This window comes from Diaphorina citri, unplaced genomic scaffold (genome assembly GCF_000475195.1).
Source record: "Diaphorina citri unplaced genomic scaffold, Diaci psyllid genome assembly version 1.1 scaffold3153, whole genome shotgun sequence".
Taxonomy (NCBI): domain Eukaryota; kingdom Metazoa; phylum Arthropoda; class Insecta; order Hemiptera; family Psyllidae; genus Diaphorina; species Diaphorina citri.
In genome coordinates, this window is record NW_007380564.1 from 7,177 (window position 1) to 23,844 (window position 16,668).

At 41.1% G+C, this 16,668-nt stretch overlaps 2 protein-coding genes and 1 long non-coding RNA gene across 6 annotated transcripts in view; all 3 read right to left on the reverse strand.

Moving 5' to 3' along the window:
• The window catches only part of LOC103520048, an 18,266-nt gene extending 5,908 nt beyond the window's left edge, over positions 1 to 12,358 (reverse strand). The window contains exons 1-4 of one of the 4 annotated variants that reach the window (XM_026831317.1): positions 12,173 to 12,358; positions 11,336 to 11,805; positions 10,517 to 10,819; positions 10,195 to 10,316 (exon numbers count right to left, since the gene is read on the reverse strand). In XM_026831317.1, the coding sequence (XP_026687118.1) occupies positions 10,195 to 10,316; positions 10,517 to 10,819; positions 11,336 to 11,805; positions 12,173 to 12,323 (1,046 nt within the window). In that variant the 5' untranslated portion in view covers positions 12,324 to 12,358. Of the gene's footprint in view, positions 1 to 9,860; positions 10,317 to 10,516; positions 10,820 to 11,032; positions 11,806 to 12,172 lie in introns of those variants that run through there. The other 3 variants (XM_026831318.1, XM_008485142.3, XM_026831316.1) reach the window with 3 other exon arrangements.
• LOC113471860 lies at positions 8,646 to 9,794 on the reverse strand. Its single transcript, XR_003394399.1, has 2 exons — positions 9,540 to 9,794; positions 8,646 to 9,083 (listed from the first exon to the last, which is right to left on the reverse strand). It is a non-coding gene; the product is annotated as an uncharacterized LOC113471860 (long non-coding RNA).
• LOC113471861 (zinc-regulated protein 8-like) overlaps positions 12,337 to 16,668 on the reverse strand; it is a 5,523-nt gene continuing 1,191 nt past the window's right edge. The window contains exons 2-7 of the mRNA XM_026831319.1: positions 15,557 to 15,805; positions 15,155 to 15,224; positions 14,402 to 14,856; positions 13,127 to 14,162; positions 12,417 to 13,032; positions 12,337 to 12,362 (exon numbers count right to left, since the gene is read on the reverse strand). Of these exons, the coding sequence (XP_026687120.1) occupies positions 12,337 to 12,362; positions 12,417 to 13,032; positions 13,127 to 14,162; positions 14,402 to 14,856; positions 15,155 to 15,224; positions 15,557 to 15,805 (2,452 nt within the window). The remainder of the gene's footprint in view (positions 12,363 to 12,416; positions 13,033 to 13,126; positions 14,163 to 14,401; positions 14,857 to 15,154; positions 15,225 to 15,556; positions 15,806 to 16,668) is intronic.

Consider the following 16,668-nt stretch of genomic DNA (forward strand, 5'->3'; position numbering starts at 1 on the left):
CCTTCAAAATATGCAATGTGCACTACATTCCCTCTTGGAACAACTAGACATAGACATAGTATCTCCCTATCTGTTAGATATCAGATTTTCTCTCTTACCTTGAGAACATAGACATAGTATCTCCCTATCTGTTAGATATCAGATTTTCTTACCTTGAGATCAATATTGGCTTCCTTGAGAGCAGAAGTGAGAGATCCCAAGTAATAAATGATGAGGATGAGAAGTATCAGTAGAGGTATGATGGTACCAGGGGAAGCTATGTAATCCAGAACCTGAGGATGAAGAAAACAGGACGTTATGTTTGTGCCCAATTTCATTTTCCTGATTCCTGAAGAGGCCATATTCTTTGTACGAATTTTCTCGTATTCTCAGTCTAGACTAGAGAATCCAATATAATAATTGCTACTTTGATTAGGAACACACTTCGGGATGGGGATTCCAAAGGCGTGTCCATAGGTACACTGGTACATACCTAGTCGACCTGTCATCGATCGATGTCGACTGAACCGTCCACACTGCCTCGATAACATAAATTCAGCTCGTCGATCGACTAAGTTTAGACTCACCAGACACAGATCTGTAAAAACTCTACATACTATTATAGGTTTGGCTTTTTAGACGGCACACGGCGCGGCGTAGCACGACTCCGCATTACTCAAAATTACTCTACTCCGCATTACTCTACTACGCTTTCAATGTACGGCAGGCGTTATAAACATCAAAGAAAGGAGTATTACTTACTTTCTGTGTCCGGTACAATGTCACCATTTATATCTGTCCGTGTCCGGTACAATGTCACCGCTCCCAGAAGAGTGCGACTTGTACTGCTCTCTCTTGACTTGTAGAAAGGCATTAACCTTACCTTAAGAGACCTTGCGGTCAGGCAGTTCTCTTACCTTATGTGACACAGGATCAGGCAGCATCTTCTTGATACTCCGAGTGAAGATGTCATACATACGATCGTTCCCAGAGAACGGGCCACAGTGCCAGGATGGCTCTACAGCCACTATAGTATACCCTACTGGTAACACGGCTAAGAACAACTGGAGGAGGAGCAGGGCGAGGTAGAAGTTGTTGGAGCGAGAGGCGCGAAACACAACCTCATGAGGGACATTGCTCGTGAGAACCGCCCACGAGTTGAGGTACATTAGAACCTGAAAGGGTTAACAGAGAGATCAACTATTCATAGAATGGAAGGTAATAATAATACCAATATCTTCTTCTTTTTAGATTTTTAATAGGTTGTAGTGAAACAAAGGAGGTCTAATCGTTTCGAAACCAAAGAGTGAATGAGGACAGGATAGGAGAAAGTCAGCCGTTCCGAGAACGAAACATATCTGCGAGGAAAAATCCGTCCCGGGCGGCAAACAAGCCGGAGATGTAGCGCTTACAAAGCAGGTGCTCTACTTTCCAAGCTATGACTTGACTGACTTATAAGCTTATAACTTATAACCTCCATCAATTTATGAAGAAGCTACCTCGCTTTTCTCCCACGTACCACACTGTGCCTGGTACAATGGTGAAATGTCCCCTATTTCAAATTAACTCTGTGCCTATATGGAGTTTTCAACTCACCATAAGTTTGATCAGATTGATCAACGGAAGGCCGGGAGCGAAGAACATCCCGATCCAGACATAACCCTGATTGTACACCAGGCCCTAAGGTGTGTCCATAGGTACATACCTAGTCGACCGGTCATCGATTGATGTCGACTGAACCGTCCACACTGCCTCGATAACATAAATTCAGCTCGTCGATCGACTATGTTTAGACTCACCAGACACAGATCTGTAAAAACTCTACATAGGGTAAGTGTACCATTTATTCGCCCACCTAAAAAACGTACCATTTATTGGCCCACCTGTGGGTCTACGCCACATAAGTCAGAACTGGACGAACTTTTTCAAGATCCAATTTCATCAAAAGAAAGGGCTTAAAGACTGCTATCGAACCAGTGCTATTCAAAAATTGTAGTCATAAAACAAAAATTAGAAACAAATAAATGTGGACAGGTGGGCCAATAAATGATACGTTTTTTAGGTGGGCGAATAAATGGTACACTTACCCTACTATTATAGGTTTGGCTTTTTAGACGGCACACTGCGCGGCGTAGCACGACTCCGCACTACTCAAAATTTTGCTACTACGCTTTCAATGTACGGCAGGCGTTATAAACATCAAAGAAAGGAGTACTTACTTAATTTCCATGTCCGGTACAATGTCACCATTTATATCTGTCCGTGTCCGGTACAATGTCACCATTTATATCTGTTCGTGTCCGGTACAATGTCACCATTTATATCTGTCCGTGTCCGGTACAATGTCACCATTTATATCTGTTCGTGTCCGGTACAATGTCACCATTTATATCTGTCCGTGTACGGTACAATGTCACCATTTATATCTGTCCGTGTCCGGTACAATGTCACCATTTATATCTGTCCGTGTCCGGTACAATGTCACCATTTAGGTATGGAGAAATTCATCTCACTCAAGCCATGTTGATGTTTCAATCAATGAAGCCATGCGTATTGTGACAGGCTGCCTGAAACCAACCCCTACTGAGAAACTATACCCGATTGCTGGAATTGCTCCACCTCAGATAAGAAGACAAGTTGCCGCAGAAATAGAGAAAAAGAAACAACAGTCAGATGAACGTCATCCTTTGTACAACCATGAAGAAACCCACCAAAGACTAAAATCAAGGAAAAACTTCATGAGAACTACCCAAACCTGCTCTGAATCACCTGCTCACCATTTATATCTGTCCGTGTCCGGTACAATGTCACCGCTCCCAGAAGAGTGCGACTTGTACTGCTCTCTCTTGACTTGTAGAAAGGCATTAACCTTACCTTAAGAGACCTTGCGGTCAGGCAGTTCTCTTACCTTATGTGACACAGGATCAGGCAGCATCTTCTTGATACTCCGAGTGAAGATGTCATACATACGATCGTTTCATTTATATCTGTCGCTCCCAGAAGAGTACGACTTGTACTGCTCTCTCTCGACTTGTAGAAAGGCATTAACCTTACCTTATGAGACCTTGGGGTCAGGCAGTTCTCTTACCTTATGTGACACAGGATCAGGCAGCATCTTCTTGATACTCCGAGTGAAGATGTCATACATACGATCGTTCCCAGAGAACGGGCCACAGTGCCAGGATGGCTCTACAGCCACTATAGTATACCCTACTGGTAACACGGCTAAGAACAACTGGAGGAGGAGCAGGGCGAGGTAGAAGTTGTTGGAGCGAGAGGCGCGAAACACAACCTCATGTGGGACATTGCTCGTGAGAACCGCCCACGAGTTGAGGTACATTAGAACCTGAAAGGGTTAACAGAGAGATCAACTATTCATAGAATGGAAGGTAATAATAATACCAATATCTTCTTCTTTTTAGATTTTTAATAGGTTGTAGTGAAACAAAGGAGGTCTAATCGTTTCGAAACCAAAGAGAGAATGAGGACAGGATAGGAGAAAGTCAGCCTTTCCGAGAACGAAACTTATCTCTCGAGGAAAAATCCGTCCCGGGCGGCAAACAAGCCGGAGATGTAGCGCTTACAAAGCAGGTGCTCTACTTTCCAAGCTATGAATTAACTGACTTATAAGCTTATAACTTCTTATAACCTCCATCAATTTATGAAAAAGCTACCTCGCTTTTCTCCCACGTACCAAACTGTGCCTGGTACAATGGTGAAATGTCCCCTATTTCAAATTAACTCTGTGCTTATATGGAGTTTTCAACGCACCATAAGTTTGATCAGATTGATCAACGGAAGGCCGGGAGCGAAGAACATCCCGATCCAGACATAACCCTGATTGTACACCAGGCCCAATATGTTCTCGGCAATGTTGAAATCCGCGTACTTGGGAAAGGTCTTCTCCAGGTCCCAACACCAGCATGGGTTCATGTAACGGACGAACAGGGCTCGGCCTGCGTCGGATAAAATGGTCAGACCTATCGTGGATACCTGGCCAGGAATAGAGAGATCAGGTTAATATAGGCCCGCCTTTGAATCCTCTTGAAAACAAGAGTTAGAAGCCGATGGTAAGAAAAGGTTTTTCTTAGGCATAAGAAAAGGTAAGAAAATTACCTACAATCGGGAGTTTCAGGAAATCTTCTGGAAACCTGTCCTACCACTCTTTGGTTAGGTTGTTCACTTTATAACTCCTAAGCCTAAGGTTTTTAAGAATGGGGTTTTTACCCTCCATTCAATGACAAGCTACCCGCCTACTTATGTTAACTTTACCCCGCCTGATGATGGCCGGGAAAGCCAGCAGCATAATAAAGCGTCGGATAAAATGGTCAGACCTATCGTGGATACCTGGCCAGGAATAGAGAGATTAGGTTAATATAGGCCCGCCTTTGAATCCTCTTGAAAACAAGAGTGAGAGGCCGATGGTAAGAAAAGGTTTTTCTTAGGTATAAGAAAAGGTAAGAAAATTACCTACAATCGGGAGTTTCAGGAAATCTTCTGGAAAGCTGTCCTACCACTCTTTGGTTAGGTTGTTCACTTTATAACTCCTAAGCCTAAGGTTTTTAAGAATGGGGTTCTTACCCTCCATTCAATGACAAGCTACCCGCCTACTTATGTTAACTTTACCCCGCCTGATGATGGCCGGGAAAGCCAGCAGCATAATAAGATTTCCCAGATGGTTACCCATCCGAATGCCAACCACGCTCAACTTTACTCAAGTTCACTGATACATTGAGAACTGGTGTTGGTCTGTTGGTGTAGCTATTCAACCATTATCGCTGGCTTCTTTTGGTTTACTATTGTTTATTTGGTTCACTTACCAGATCTACAACTGTCAGTTTGACGAGCTCTTGGCCAATTTTTGTTTCCCAGCACAATGTGCGCAACTTCCTTCGGATGTGTTTGTCCAACTTTTCCGTACAGAAGGTCTGGGGTTCTGGTTCTAGAACAGATTATTGAACATATTTTTCTTTCTTGTTTGAGTCATTGAGTTTATTTACAACTAGCAGCTACCTAGATACAGGGCCGTATTTCGGAGGAGCTCATGGGGTCCAGCCACCCATCCAAATTAGCCACTGTTAGGGTTCTAGGGCCCAAACAAGCTAAAATCCTGGATACGGGCCTGCCTAGGTAGGTACGTATAATTATCGAAGTTCCTACTAGGAACTAGGAAGCAAATAAGTATTGGGTTAAACATTTTAAACTCGTGTTGAAACATAAAACCTTAATCCTAATCCACAGCTAAAGAAAAGATCGATCACCCCTTTTAGAAATGTTCAATATCCACTAGGGTTGGTATTTAGAAATGAACGGTAGCTTCTAGGATTTATTTACTTACTGTTGGGTATGTACGTTTGTAGTGTGCTCACACCTCTCATCTCATGTTCCTCCATGGCTATAGACTCACACTCAATTATCACACACATCTTGCCCGACATTGCATCTCCATCGACATCTCCAAGTGGAGTTGGAATGGAATGGCCACTGTCGTGAGATGGAATTGGAACGGAATGCCCAATGTCATCAGATGAGATGAAGTTCGTGCCAGTGTTATTGAGACTAGATGGAGTGTTTGTTCCGGTGTCATTAGATGGCGATTGGCTTTCATTAAGAGATGGCATGTATTTCGGGGGAGCTCATGGGGTCCAGCCACCCATCCAAATAAGCCACTGTTAGGATTCTAGGGCCCAAACTAGCTAAAATCCTGGATACGGGCTTGCCTAGGTACGTATAATTATCGAAGTTCCTACTAGGAAGCAAATAAGTATCGGGTTGAACATTTTAAAATCGTGTTAAAACATAAAATCTTAATCCTAATCCATAGCTAAAGAAAAGATCGATCACCCTCTTTAGAAATGTTCAATATCCACTAGGGTTGGTATTCAGAAAAGAACAGTAGCTAGGATTTATTTACTTACTGTTGGGTATGTACGTCTGTAGTGTGCTCACACCTCTCATCTCATGTTCCTCCATGGCTATAGACTCACACTCAATTATCACACACATCTTGCCCGACATTGCATCCCCATCGACATCCCCAAGTGGAGTTGGAATGGAATGGCCACTGTCGTGAGATGGAATTGGAACGGAATGCCCAATGTCATTAGATGAAATGAAGTTCGTGCCAGTGTTATTGAGACTAGATGGAGTGTTTGTTCCGGTGTCATTAGATGGCGATTGGCTTTCATTAAGAGATGGCAGGGTAATAATGGAATGGTCACAGGTTGTAGGATTTGCTGAACAACCGTTGTTGGATGACGACAAGACGTGACTTTCGTTGAATGATGGTAAAGTTGTGTTTTCTTTGTTGAATGTGGTTGTTGTGACGTCATTATTTGGTAGTGTAGCAAGGCTCTCATTCTGTAGAGAGATTGTAGGAGTGCTTTCTCGGTCAAATTTAGTATTTGTTGGGATTGTTTTATTGACATTGACAATGCTTTCGTTTGTAGATATGGTTGTATTGATGGTGTTGACTGAAACATTGGATTCAGTATTGTTTTGCGTTGTTGGATGGCGACAAGACGTGACTTTCGTTGAATGATGGTAATGTTGTGTTTTCTTTGTTGAATGTGGGTGTTGTGACGTCATTATTTGGTGGTGTAGCAAGGCTTTCATTCTGTAGAGAGATTGTAGGAGTGCTTTCTCCGTCAAATTTAGTATTTGTTGGAATTGTTTTATTGACATTGACAATGCTTTCGTTTGTAGATATGGTTGTATTGATGGTGTTGACTGAAACATTGGATTCAGTATTGTTTTGGTGGACGTGGTCTATAGTTTGTGTTCCAACAGTTGTGTTTTTCACATCTGAAATGTTGGTTGTTCCGTTGATGTCATTCGACGGTGGAGATGTTCCGGATGGAGTAGTGTCTACTACATCCACCTCTTCCGTTGTTTTAGCATCTAGAAGAACTGGAGGCGTTATGCTTTCACTTGGGTTGACTCCTTCGATAACATCGTTGGTATTGTCTGTGAAGTTCTCTAGAAAATAGTCACTGAATGTGGTGGCAGAGTGTTCCATACTGAGATCGGAATCAAGGTTTGGGAAATCGTTTTCAATCAGTGTCTCATCTGCAGTTGGAATGATCTTTAGGCTGTCAGTCTGAATTGGAAGATCGTTGAGAAGGTGCTCTCCATTATTTACTTCTTCACTTAGCGTAATCTATAGGTAATTCGGGGGGTTATTTAGAAGAAGCATTCATGCACAAAATTAAATTTCCTTTCTTTACTTTGTTACTCAACAGGTGTTCAGCGTAGTTAGGGAGCAAATCACGCGGGCACTCAGCTCACAGCCAGCGTCCCTGGACAAGTTTCGTGCCAATATATCCCGTCTTACCTACTCGGAAATCACCAACCTGTGGCAGCAAGAACGAACCAGCCGAGAAGAATGGGAATCTCACGCCAAACCCATAGTAGAACTCAAGGAGCTGATAACACCAGAGATTGTGGATCTTATACAGCAGCAGAGACTTGGCTATCTGGTCGAGGGAACCAGGTTCACTAAGTACTCATCTCGAGGACAGGTTAGTATTAAGTGGATCTTATACAGCAGCAGAGACTTGGCTATCTGGTCGAGGGAACCAGGTTCACTAAGTACTCATCTCGAGGACAGGTTAGTATTAGGGAGTTAGGAACCTAAGGAGGTATTAAAAACTGGAATCTAATGTCAAACCTATTGTAGAACTTGAGGAACTGAACGCCAGAGAAGATTTTTCTTTAAGAATATCACTAAGTTTCCCTTGAAACAACCTATGTAAAACCTAAGAAGGTATTAAAAATTGGAATCTAATATAAAACCTATTGTAGAACTTGAGGAACTGAACGCCAGAGAAGATTTTTCTTTAAGAATATCACTAAGTTTCCCTTGAAACAACCTATGTAGTTTATTTGAAATAAAATAGCCATTTTATATATGATTATCATTTATATATTAAGACTAGGGTTCTTAGGGAGTTTTACTGTATTTGTAGTCCAAAATAAATTCCTAAAAAGCAAATTTAGTGGGAGACGGTCCTCGGGTTTGGAATCTAATGTCAAACTTATTGTAGAACTTGAGGAACTGATAACGCCAGAGAAGATTTTTCCTTAAGAATATCACTAAGTTTCCCTTGAAACAACCTATGTAGTTTATTTGAAATAAAATAGCCATTTCATATATGATTATCATTTATATATGAAGACTAGGGTTCTTAGGGAGTTTTACTGTATTTGTAGTCCAAAATAAATTCCTAAAAAGCAAATTTAGTGGGAGACGGTCCTCGGGTGAATTAAATAAATAGCTAACTAGTTTTTTTTTTTTTACTTTCTATTCTTGATATCTTTTTCGGATTATGTACGAGGTAATGGTAAAGCAACGTTGTCTGTGGTTACTATTTGGATGGATGGCCGTCCTCTTTTTAAGCAATAATTTCCAAGCTAGTGTAAGAATCATGACATCATGAAAACTTCCTCTAATTTTCAGAGAGTCAAGGACAAATTCACCCTTTTCTTTTTAAGCAATAATTTCCAAGCTAGTGTAAGAATCATGACATCATGAAAACTTCCTCTAATTTTCAGAGAGTCAAGGACAAATTCATTAGTAAATCTAGCTAAATCGAACTTCATTTTCACATCATAGGAAAATTTGTTAGGTGAAATATGGATCTATTAAAAAATAAATACAGAATATCTAAACTAATTGATTTAATTCTAACAGATAAACATTTTATTTATTTCAAAGCATGATTAAATATTTATTTAACTTTTATTTTGGTAGAAAAAATTGACATACGTTGTTTTAGCACATATTAAAATTTAATATTTCGCAATATACGTTGAATGATCACTCACACGTTACCCTATCCGAACTCTGCAATAGTTGAAACCAAACTGGGAACTGGTTTGCTAGGTAGTTGGTGATTTGGTAGACCAAAGAACCAGGTAACTATACAAGAAGTAAAAGTAAAAATACAACATGTTTCTGTAGGTGGCTCGGCTTCTGAGGTTCCAGTCTATTTGGATTGTTTCCTTTGTTCGGTTTGAATCTTTTGTCTTGAGCCGCGGTAAGATTTATTTGTTCTTAACTTCCAATTTTTATTGGCATATTGGTACCGAATCGATCTGATGACCTCCCGGCTACAAGGACCAACACCCGACTTCTCACCATAAAGAATTTAAAATAAATAAGACCCAACTTCCCGAGTCATACTGGACAAATTCTGGTACGTTCGACTGTCCCCCAACCACAAGGTTTTCCAATATGGCGACTGTGATGAGAAGAGTATACCACAGTTGGACCATCTGCCTAACAAATTACCCGTGGCTGATATCAAGGCTCTACTGGTCGGCAAAGATTGTCCCCATATGAAGGAAGCCAGGTAATGCTGTTACTGAGTAAAGTCTATAATCTATATTTTTTTTATAGAATTTTAATTAACTTGTTTGCAATCTATGATAGGGGTATTTTTTGTCTGAATCTAATGAATCTATCGAATCCAGCCAGATTCATAAAAAAAAAAAAAAAAAAAAAAAAAGTCTTAACTTCAATTTTTATTGGCATATTGGTACCGAATCGATTTGATGACCTCCCGGCTACAAGGACCAACACCCGACTTCTCACCATAAAGAATTTAAAATAAATAAGACCCAACTTCCCGAGTCATACTGTTTTTATTACAATTTCAAATACTTGGTGCTAGAAATTAAAAGGTTGAACTTGCTCATTTGCTGTTTGTCCTATACTTTCTATTTAAACCTGATTTTGTAATTAGAAATGACAAATTTCAAGTTCATTTTGTCTGGTGCTATGACTAGTACCTATATGTAGTATGAGAGTTAGATGACTTGAGGGCTCCAGAAGTAGACTTACAAATAAGGTAAATATTATATTAGTCCTCAACTCCTCATAGTTACCCATGGGTTCCTAACTTGAAAATATAATTGCCTACTTAGTAGGTATACGAGTGATAACCAATAACTTTCATTCTGTATCTTGTACGTATTGGTGTACGAATACATACATACCTCCATTCTTAACTAATCCATATGGAGCATAAGTATTTTCCCCACTTTTGAAAACACCATCAATAGTTATGGAAATACTCGACTCTGATTGGTTAAAAGTGTCGAATATGCGTCGTTAATCAGGCTCAACGGTGTTCCAGTAAATGGTTCAGAGATTTCGACTTCTTCTCATCCTGCCGGGGCGCTCCCAACTGATCATAATCATTCTCCAGACTCCTCGATACTGTGACGTCATCACAGTAAATCTGGTAGCGTCTGTTCTTGTACTTGAGCTGTTTTAGCAACTGCTTCCTTTTGGGGGAGATGAACTCCCGCGATAGATTCCTGTACATTTCCACCTGAAGAGACAACAAAAATAACAAGAAGAGAGAAAATTGAAGACATATCAATACAACAAGAAAAAACAAGGAGGAAATTAAATTTATAAAATACCTATCTAACAACAAGAGTTTCTGAAAAGTACTTACTGTACTTTAAAAGGAACAAAATGATTATTTGATGAGATTATTTTATAGAAAACAATGAACATTATTATTACCTCCAGTGAGTCCGCCTTCTGCAGACTGGAGGAGACGTCCTTGTGTCTGCGTCTGTGTCCGCTTCTCTCATCCACCTCGTCCACATCACTGCTGGACTCGGTGGGTTTCCGTCGTGTCCCTGGTAGATGCTTCTCATCCTCCAATTCTATTTGCACTTGGAGTTTGTCCAGATTTTCCTTAGAGAGTTTCTTGAGGCGGTGTTTCCTTCCATCTGCAGGGTGAGCATATCTCTTGACGTCTTCCACGGTTCCAGCATCGTGAGGTCTCCCTTCCTTGATGGGCGTCCGCTGGGAATCTTCCATCTCGTTGCCATAAAGAGACAACAAAAATAACAAGAAGAGAGAAAATTGAAGACATATCAATAGGTACAACAATAAAAAACAAGGAGGAAATTAAATTTATAAAATACCTATCTAACAACAAGAGTTTCTGAAAAGTACTTACTGTACTTTAAAAGGAACAAAATGATTATTTGATGAGATTATTCTATAGAAAACAATGAACATTATTATTACCTCCAGTGAGTCCGCCTTCTGCAGACTGGAGGTGACGTCCTTGTGTCTGCGTCTGTGTCCACTTCTCTCATCCACCTCGTCCACATCACTGCTGGACTCGGTGGGTTTCCGTCGTGTCCCTGGTAGATGCTTCTCATCCTCCAATTCTATTTGCACTTGGAGTTTGTCCAGATTTTCCTTGGAGAGTTTCTTGAGGCGGTGTTTCCTTCCATCTGCAGGGTGAGCGTATCTCTTGACGTCTTCCACGGTTCCAGCATCGTGAGGTCTCCCTTCCTTGATGGGCGTCCGCTGGGAATCTTCCATCTCGTTGCCATCTGAGTCTACTTTCTTCCGTTTCTTGTGGCGCTTGTCACCCCCATTTGTATCATTCCTCTTCGCGTGTTCTCCATTTTCAACCTGTTCACCGTTTCGTCCATTTGGAGATCTTCTTGCCTTGAATTTCCTCGGACTATCCAGCTGGAATTTGTCTCTTGGTTCATTGATCTCAATCACAGTGTCTGTGCTTCCAGTTTGGAATGGTTTCCTGGGATGGCTTTCTGGTTCGTCTGATTCCTCGACATCGCTTGGGTTACTCTCGCTGATTTTGATCTCGGGGATGTTGTCCGAAGACCAGATGGAAGAGGAGGACTTGCGCTTGTGGTAGACTTTCTTGTCGGCCTGTTTGGCGTTGGTCTGTTCGGTTGAAGTCGGGTGATCTCGATCGTCTTCGCATTTTTCACTCATGTCCACGGAAGCTTTCGGTCGAGTTTTGTGAATGAACTTCATCATGAAATCTGAAAGAAGATACGTCCAACATTGTTCAAGAGAATAGGTACATAATGCAGGATCACCAGCAGGGTGAGCAAGAGCATGTCTCTATTATAGATTATTGCGAAGTCTTATTACTTAGCTATCCCAGACTTAAACAAGTAACTTCCGAATCCAAAATCAGCCGATTCAGCAGTCATACCAGCCCTTGTAAGGCTGATATAACAGGTTGTATATCAAAGTTAGTTAGTATCCGAATTGGAACGCCAGGTCCTGGAATTCCCACTTTCCAGCGGCTATTATAATCAATTAATCACTATGTCCTTATTCTTATTCTGACACAATGGAATCGCGCCCTCACTTGGAAGCAGTACATAAACGAAGTTCTCTTACCTTCTTTAGTGTGTTTACCGGGTGTCCCATCACGTACGTCCGCCGCTGTTTTCTCAACAGGGGTATCCGGTATGATCTCTCTCCACTTGGACAGTGTCGAATCCAGGAGTTCCACCCCAGTCCTCTTCTTCTTCGCCACTAGTTGATACATCTTGCGTCGTTCTTCAGTACGTTCCCGTCGCAGTTGGATCTGAAAAGGGGAGAGGGAATGAATCGATCGAAATCAAAAGCGTTAATTTTTCACCTTCTAAAACTAAATGATTGGAACTTCTGTAATAGACATGACTTAATGGAGTAGTGTCTACTACATCCACCTCTTCCGTTGTTTCAGCATCTAGAAGAACTGGAGGCGTTATGCTTTCACTTGGGTTGACTCCTTCGATAACATCGTTGCTATTGTCTGTGAAGTTCTCCAGGAAATAGTCACTAAATGTGGTGGCAGAGTGTTCCATACTGAGATCGGAATCAAGGTTTGGGAAATCGTTTTCAATCAATGTCTCATCTGCAGTTGGAATGATCTTTAGGCTGTCAGTCTGAATTGGAAGATCGTTGAGAAGGTGCTCTCCATTATTTACTTCTTCAGTATTTGCTGTGGATATTCTTTTCGTTGAAGCCTCACCATGTTCAGTCAAGTTATTTTCATTGATTTCAAATTCTTCAAACAGATCCAAGTCGTCTTGGGGTTGTTTGATTTCATTGACAAGGCTCACAGGACTTCTTGAATTTCTTTTACTTCTAATCGGTATTTTCACAGCTTCTTCGTTACTTTGACGAGTTCTATTGTTAGATTCCGATTGGTTTTCGTGAGACCATTCAAGGGCATAGTCATAGTTTTTGAGACGTTCTTCAAGTTCATCACGCTCTCCATATTCCGGTGTTGGAAAATTAGGGTTGACCCCATTTTCCAAAGGTATTGTTAGATTCCAATTGGTTTTCGTGAGACCATTCAAGGGCGTAGTCATAGTTTTTGAGACGTTCTTCAAGTTCATCACGCTCTCCATATTCCGGTGTTGGAAAATTAGGGTTGACCCCATTTTCCAAAGTTTCTTCATCTTCTTCTCCTTCATCACTGTCTTCTTCATCTTTATCAAGATCATCGTCATATTCCTCATAACTTTCATTATCAGTTTCGTTTGTTTGTGCCCTCAGTGTTGTATTGTCATACCGAAGAGTGTTGTTCCCTCCATCAGCCGACTTTTCATTGGGATTCTCAACATTATACAGAGTTGTGCTTTCAATTGGGTCTTCAGTGATGCCCGTAACTACGGTATCATTATCACGTGTTCCATTGGATAATGTGTTCGATTGATCAAAGCTTGGAATCGTACCCGGATCAATTGGAATATGACTTTCAGTGTCTGGTAACGCTTGTGTAGAGCTCACATTACGCGTTGAGTTTTCAGTTGTGTTTCCATTATCAAAAGTTGTTGGATTTGTAGAGAAGACAGTCGAGAAACCGGTGGTTGTGACGTCTTCTTCATCTTTATCAAGATCATCGTCATATTCCTCATAACTTTCATTATCAGTGTCGTTCGTTTGTGCCCTCAGTGTTGTATTGTCATACCGAAGGGTGTTGTGCCCTCCATCAGCCGACTTTTCATTGGGAGTTGGTGTTTCAACATTATCCAGAGTTGTGCTTTCAATTGGGTCTTCAGTGATGCCCGTAACTACGGTATCATTATTACGTGTTCCATTGGATAATGTGTTAGATTGATCAAAGCTTGAAGTCGTACCCGGATCAATTGGAATATGACTTTCAGTGTCTGGTAACGCTTGTGTAGAGCTTACATTACGCGTTGAGTTTTCAGTTGTGTTTCCATTATCAAAAGTTGTTGGATTTGTAGAGAAGACAGTCGAGAAACCGGTGGTTGTGACGTCATCTTCAATCGTTCCATTGAATTCGGTATTGTTTAGTCCGAAGTATGTGGTTTGTATCCCTTTTGATTGACTCTGATTCACATTGATGTTTGCTGAAGTGATGTTTGGATATGTGGTGGCACTGTTAAGGGTGTAGTTAAGGGTTACACTGGTAAGGGTTGAGTTAACGGTGACACTATTGTAAGTAGAGTTGATAGTTAGACTGATAACGGTTGAGTTGTAGGGTACTGAATTGAGTGTTGAGTTAAGAATGGCAGTACTGAAGGTCCCGTTAAGACCACTCAGGTCACCGCTGGAAGTATTGACAAACAAATGGTGCGACTGATGTTTGCTGAAGTGATGGTTTGATATGTGGTGGCACTGTTAAGGGTGTAGTTAAGGGTCCCGTTAAGGGTTACACTGGTAAGGGTTGAGTTAACGAAGACACTATTGTAAGTAGAGTTGATAGTTAGACTGATAACGGTTGAGTTGTAGGGTACTGAACTGAGTGTTGAGTTAAGAATGGCAGTACTGAAGGTCCCGTTAAGACCACTCAGGTCACCGCTGGAAGTATTGACAAACAAATGGTGCGAAGTGTTAGTAACGTTGAACTTCCCCGGCAGTGTCCCGGGCAAGATCGTGCTGGCAGTAGAGCTTGGCAGGTATGTCACATTGCTGAAGTTATTGGTTAGGAGATGGGTAACGAGGCTACACCGGACCAGTTTGCGGAGGCAGTCTCTCACGTTAGGCATGGGTGTGTAGGATGGGGAGGAGGTTGTGGAGGAGGAGCCGTTGCCTTTTGGTTTTAGACGTTGGAGCTCTGCGATCTGTGGAAGGAAGGAAGGAATGTTCGAAGAACCTTTCGAAATTGTTGGAATTGAGATTTTATTTAGGACCAGGCCTACATTCTCAACAACTACTTTTGTTCGAAGAACCTTTCGAAATTGTTGGAATTGAGATTTTATTTAGGACCAGGCCTACATTCTCAACAACTACTTTAAAGTGGTTCATTTATCGGTGTTTTTCATGAATGTGGTCATATGCTTATGTAACTAAAACTTACTGTGTTTGTATTGTGATTGTTTTTATCTATTTTCTTCAACCAATCTTAAAAAGCCAACTTACCGTGTCACCTGTTTCAGACAAGTGTTCCAAGAAAAACGTGTAGAGATTGACCACTTGCAGAACCATGATCCTGGAATAAAAGATTAGACGAATTTAATGATTTATCATCGATCAATAGTGCAAAATTTACACCAGAATAATATTATAATCTTTACTGCTTGGTTTAATGGGTTGTTTTTCAATAAGGGAGCTTTTCAGGTTGTATGTTTTCATCAGTGGCCACCCGGAAAGGCGGAAGTTGGCTAGGTGGAAGAGCACACTGAGAGTCCTACCTTAAAACCTTCAAAAATTCAACACCCAGTCGTGGCACAAGCTCTGATTTTACGGATGGGTATACCATTTATACGAATTTTGTATTATGTTGTAAAAATAATAAATGGAAACTTGATAAATAACACTCACCTCGCCAGTAGCATCCTCAAGTGTTTCCTCGGATGCAGTTGCTCCAGGTTGCCCAGTTTCTCCAGGAGTCGCGGGAACGTCACCCCAATGATCCAAATCACGACTACCGCCTCGTTCTTGTGCCAGACGGTTTGAGGTCGGTTTGGGTCTTGAGAGCGGGAGACGACTTCGATGATCGTGTAAGCGGAGATGCCCAGGAGGAACACAACGAGGATGTTGACGATGATTCGGATGCAGATGATTTTCCAACTGAGGAAGAGAGAGAGGGAGAGAGAGTGTGAGAGAGAGAGAGAGAGGGAGGAAGCAACAGATTGAAGTATGTTGTGAAAAACAGAGGAGACATTCTTATTTTTGACCGTAAAGTAGGTCTGTACATGGAAGTTTTGGCAAAAAATGATATTGTAGTTGAGGAATCTCAAGATTACTCGAGTTTTTGTCCTCAGTCAAGAGGTGCTCTATTAAACTGTTTGTATAATGGAACAACTTGTTCTAAGCCGACAGTCTAAATCTAAATAAAGCACTACTTATACTTATACTTATACTGATACTTATACTCAGTCGTACAATATTCTTTTTTGTCATAATTGGTGATTCTCATGATTTTTTTTTATTATCTCAGAAAAAACTATAAAAATTAAAAAAAATATTGAGACTAAAACGAAGAAAATGCGTTCACTAGATCGTGAGATACAGCTCTCGGAACATGAGAGTCTCAAGCACGCCGATATCATACCTAGCGACAACACTGTACTCCCGTGATGACGTCATCTACCAATATCGCACGACGCGCTGTGAGCTTATTACCATAGGGATTTGGGTTAGGGGCTCAAAGAGATCGAATAGGTACCTATCTACGCATTTTGTTATCACTATTTTTCAATAGGTATCAGCTTAGGTACTTATACCTATTTTCAAATTTAGATATTTTCATTCCATTTTTACTTTCTATTACCTTTACGTATAGGGAACCTATACAAGGTAATGAGAAAGTATTGCAATCGGTCCAAATTTTCAAAATCGGGAAATGGGTGGAAATATCCGTTTCGGGGTGCCCTGATTCCAAAAAAGTGGTTTTCAGCCCATGGTCTGTACGTATGTATGTATGTACGTAC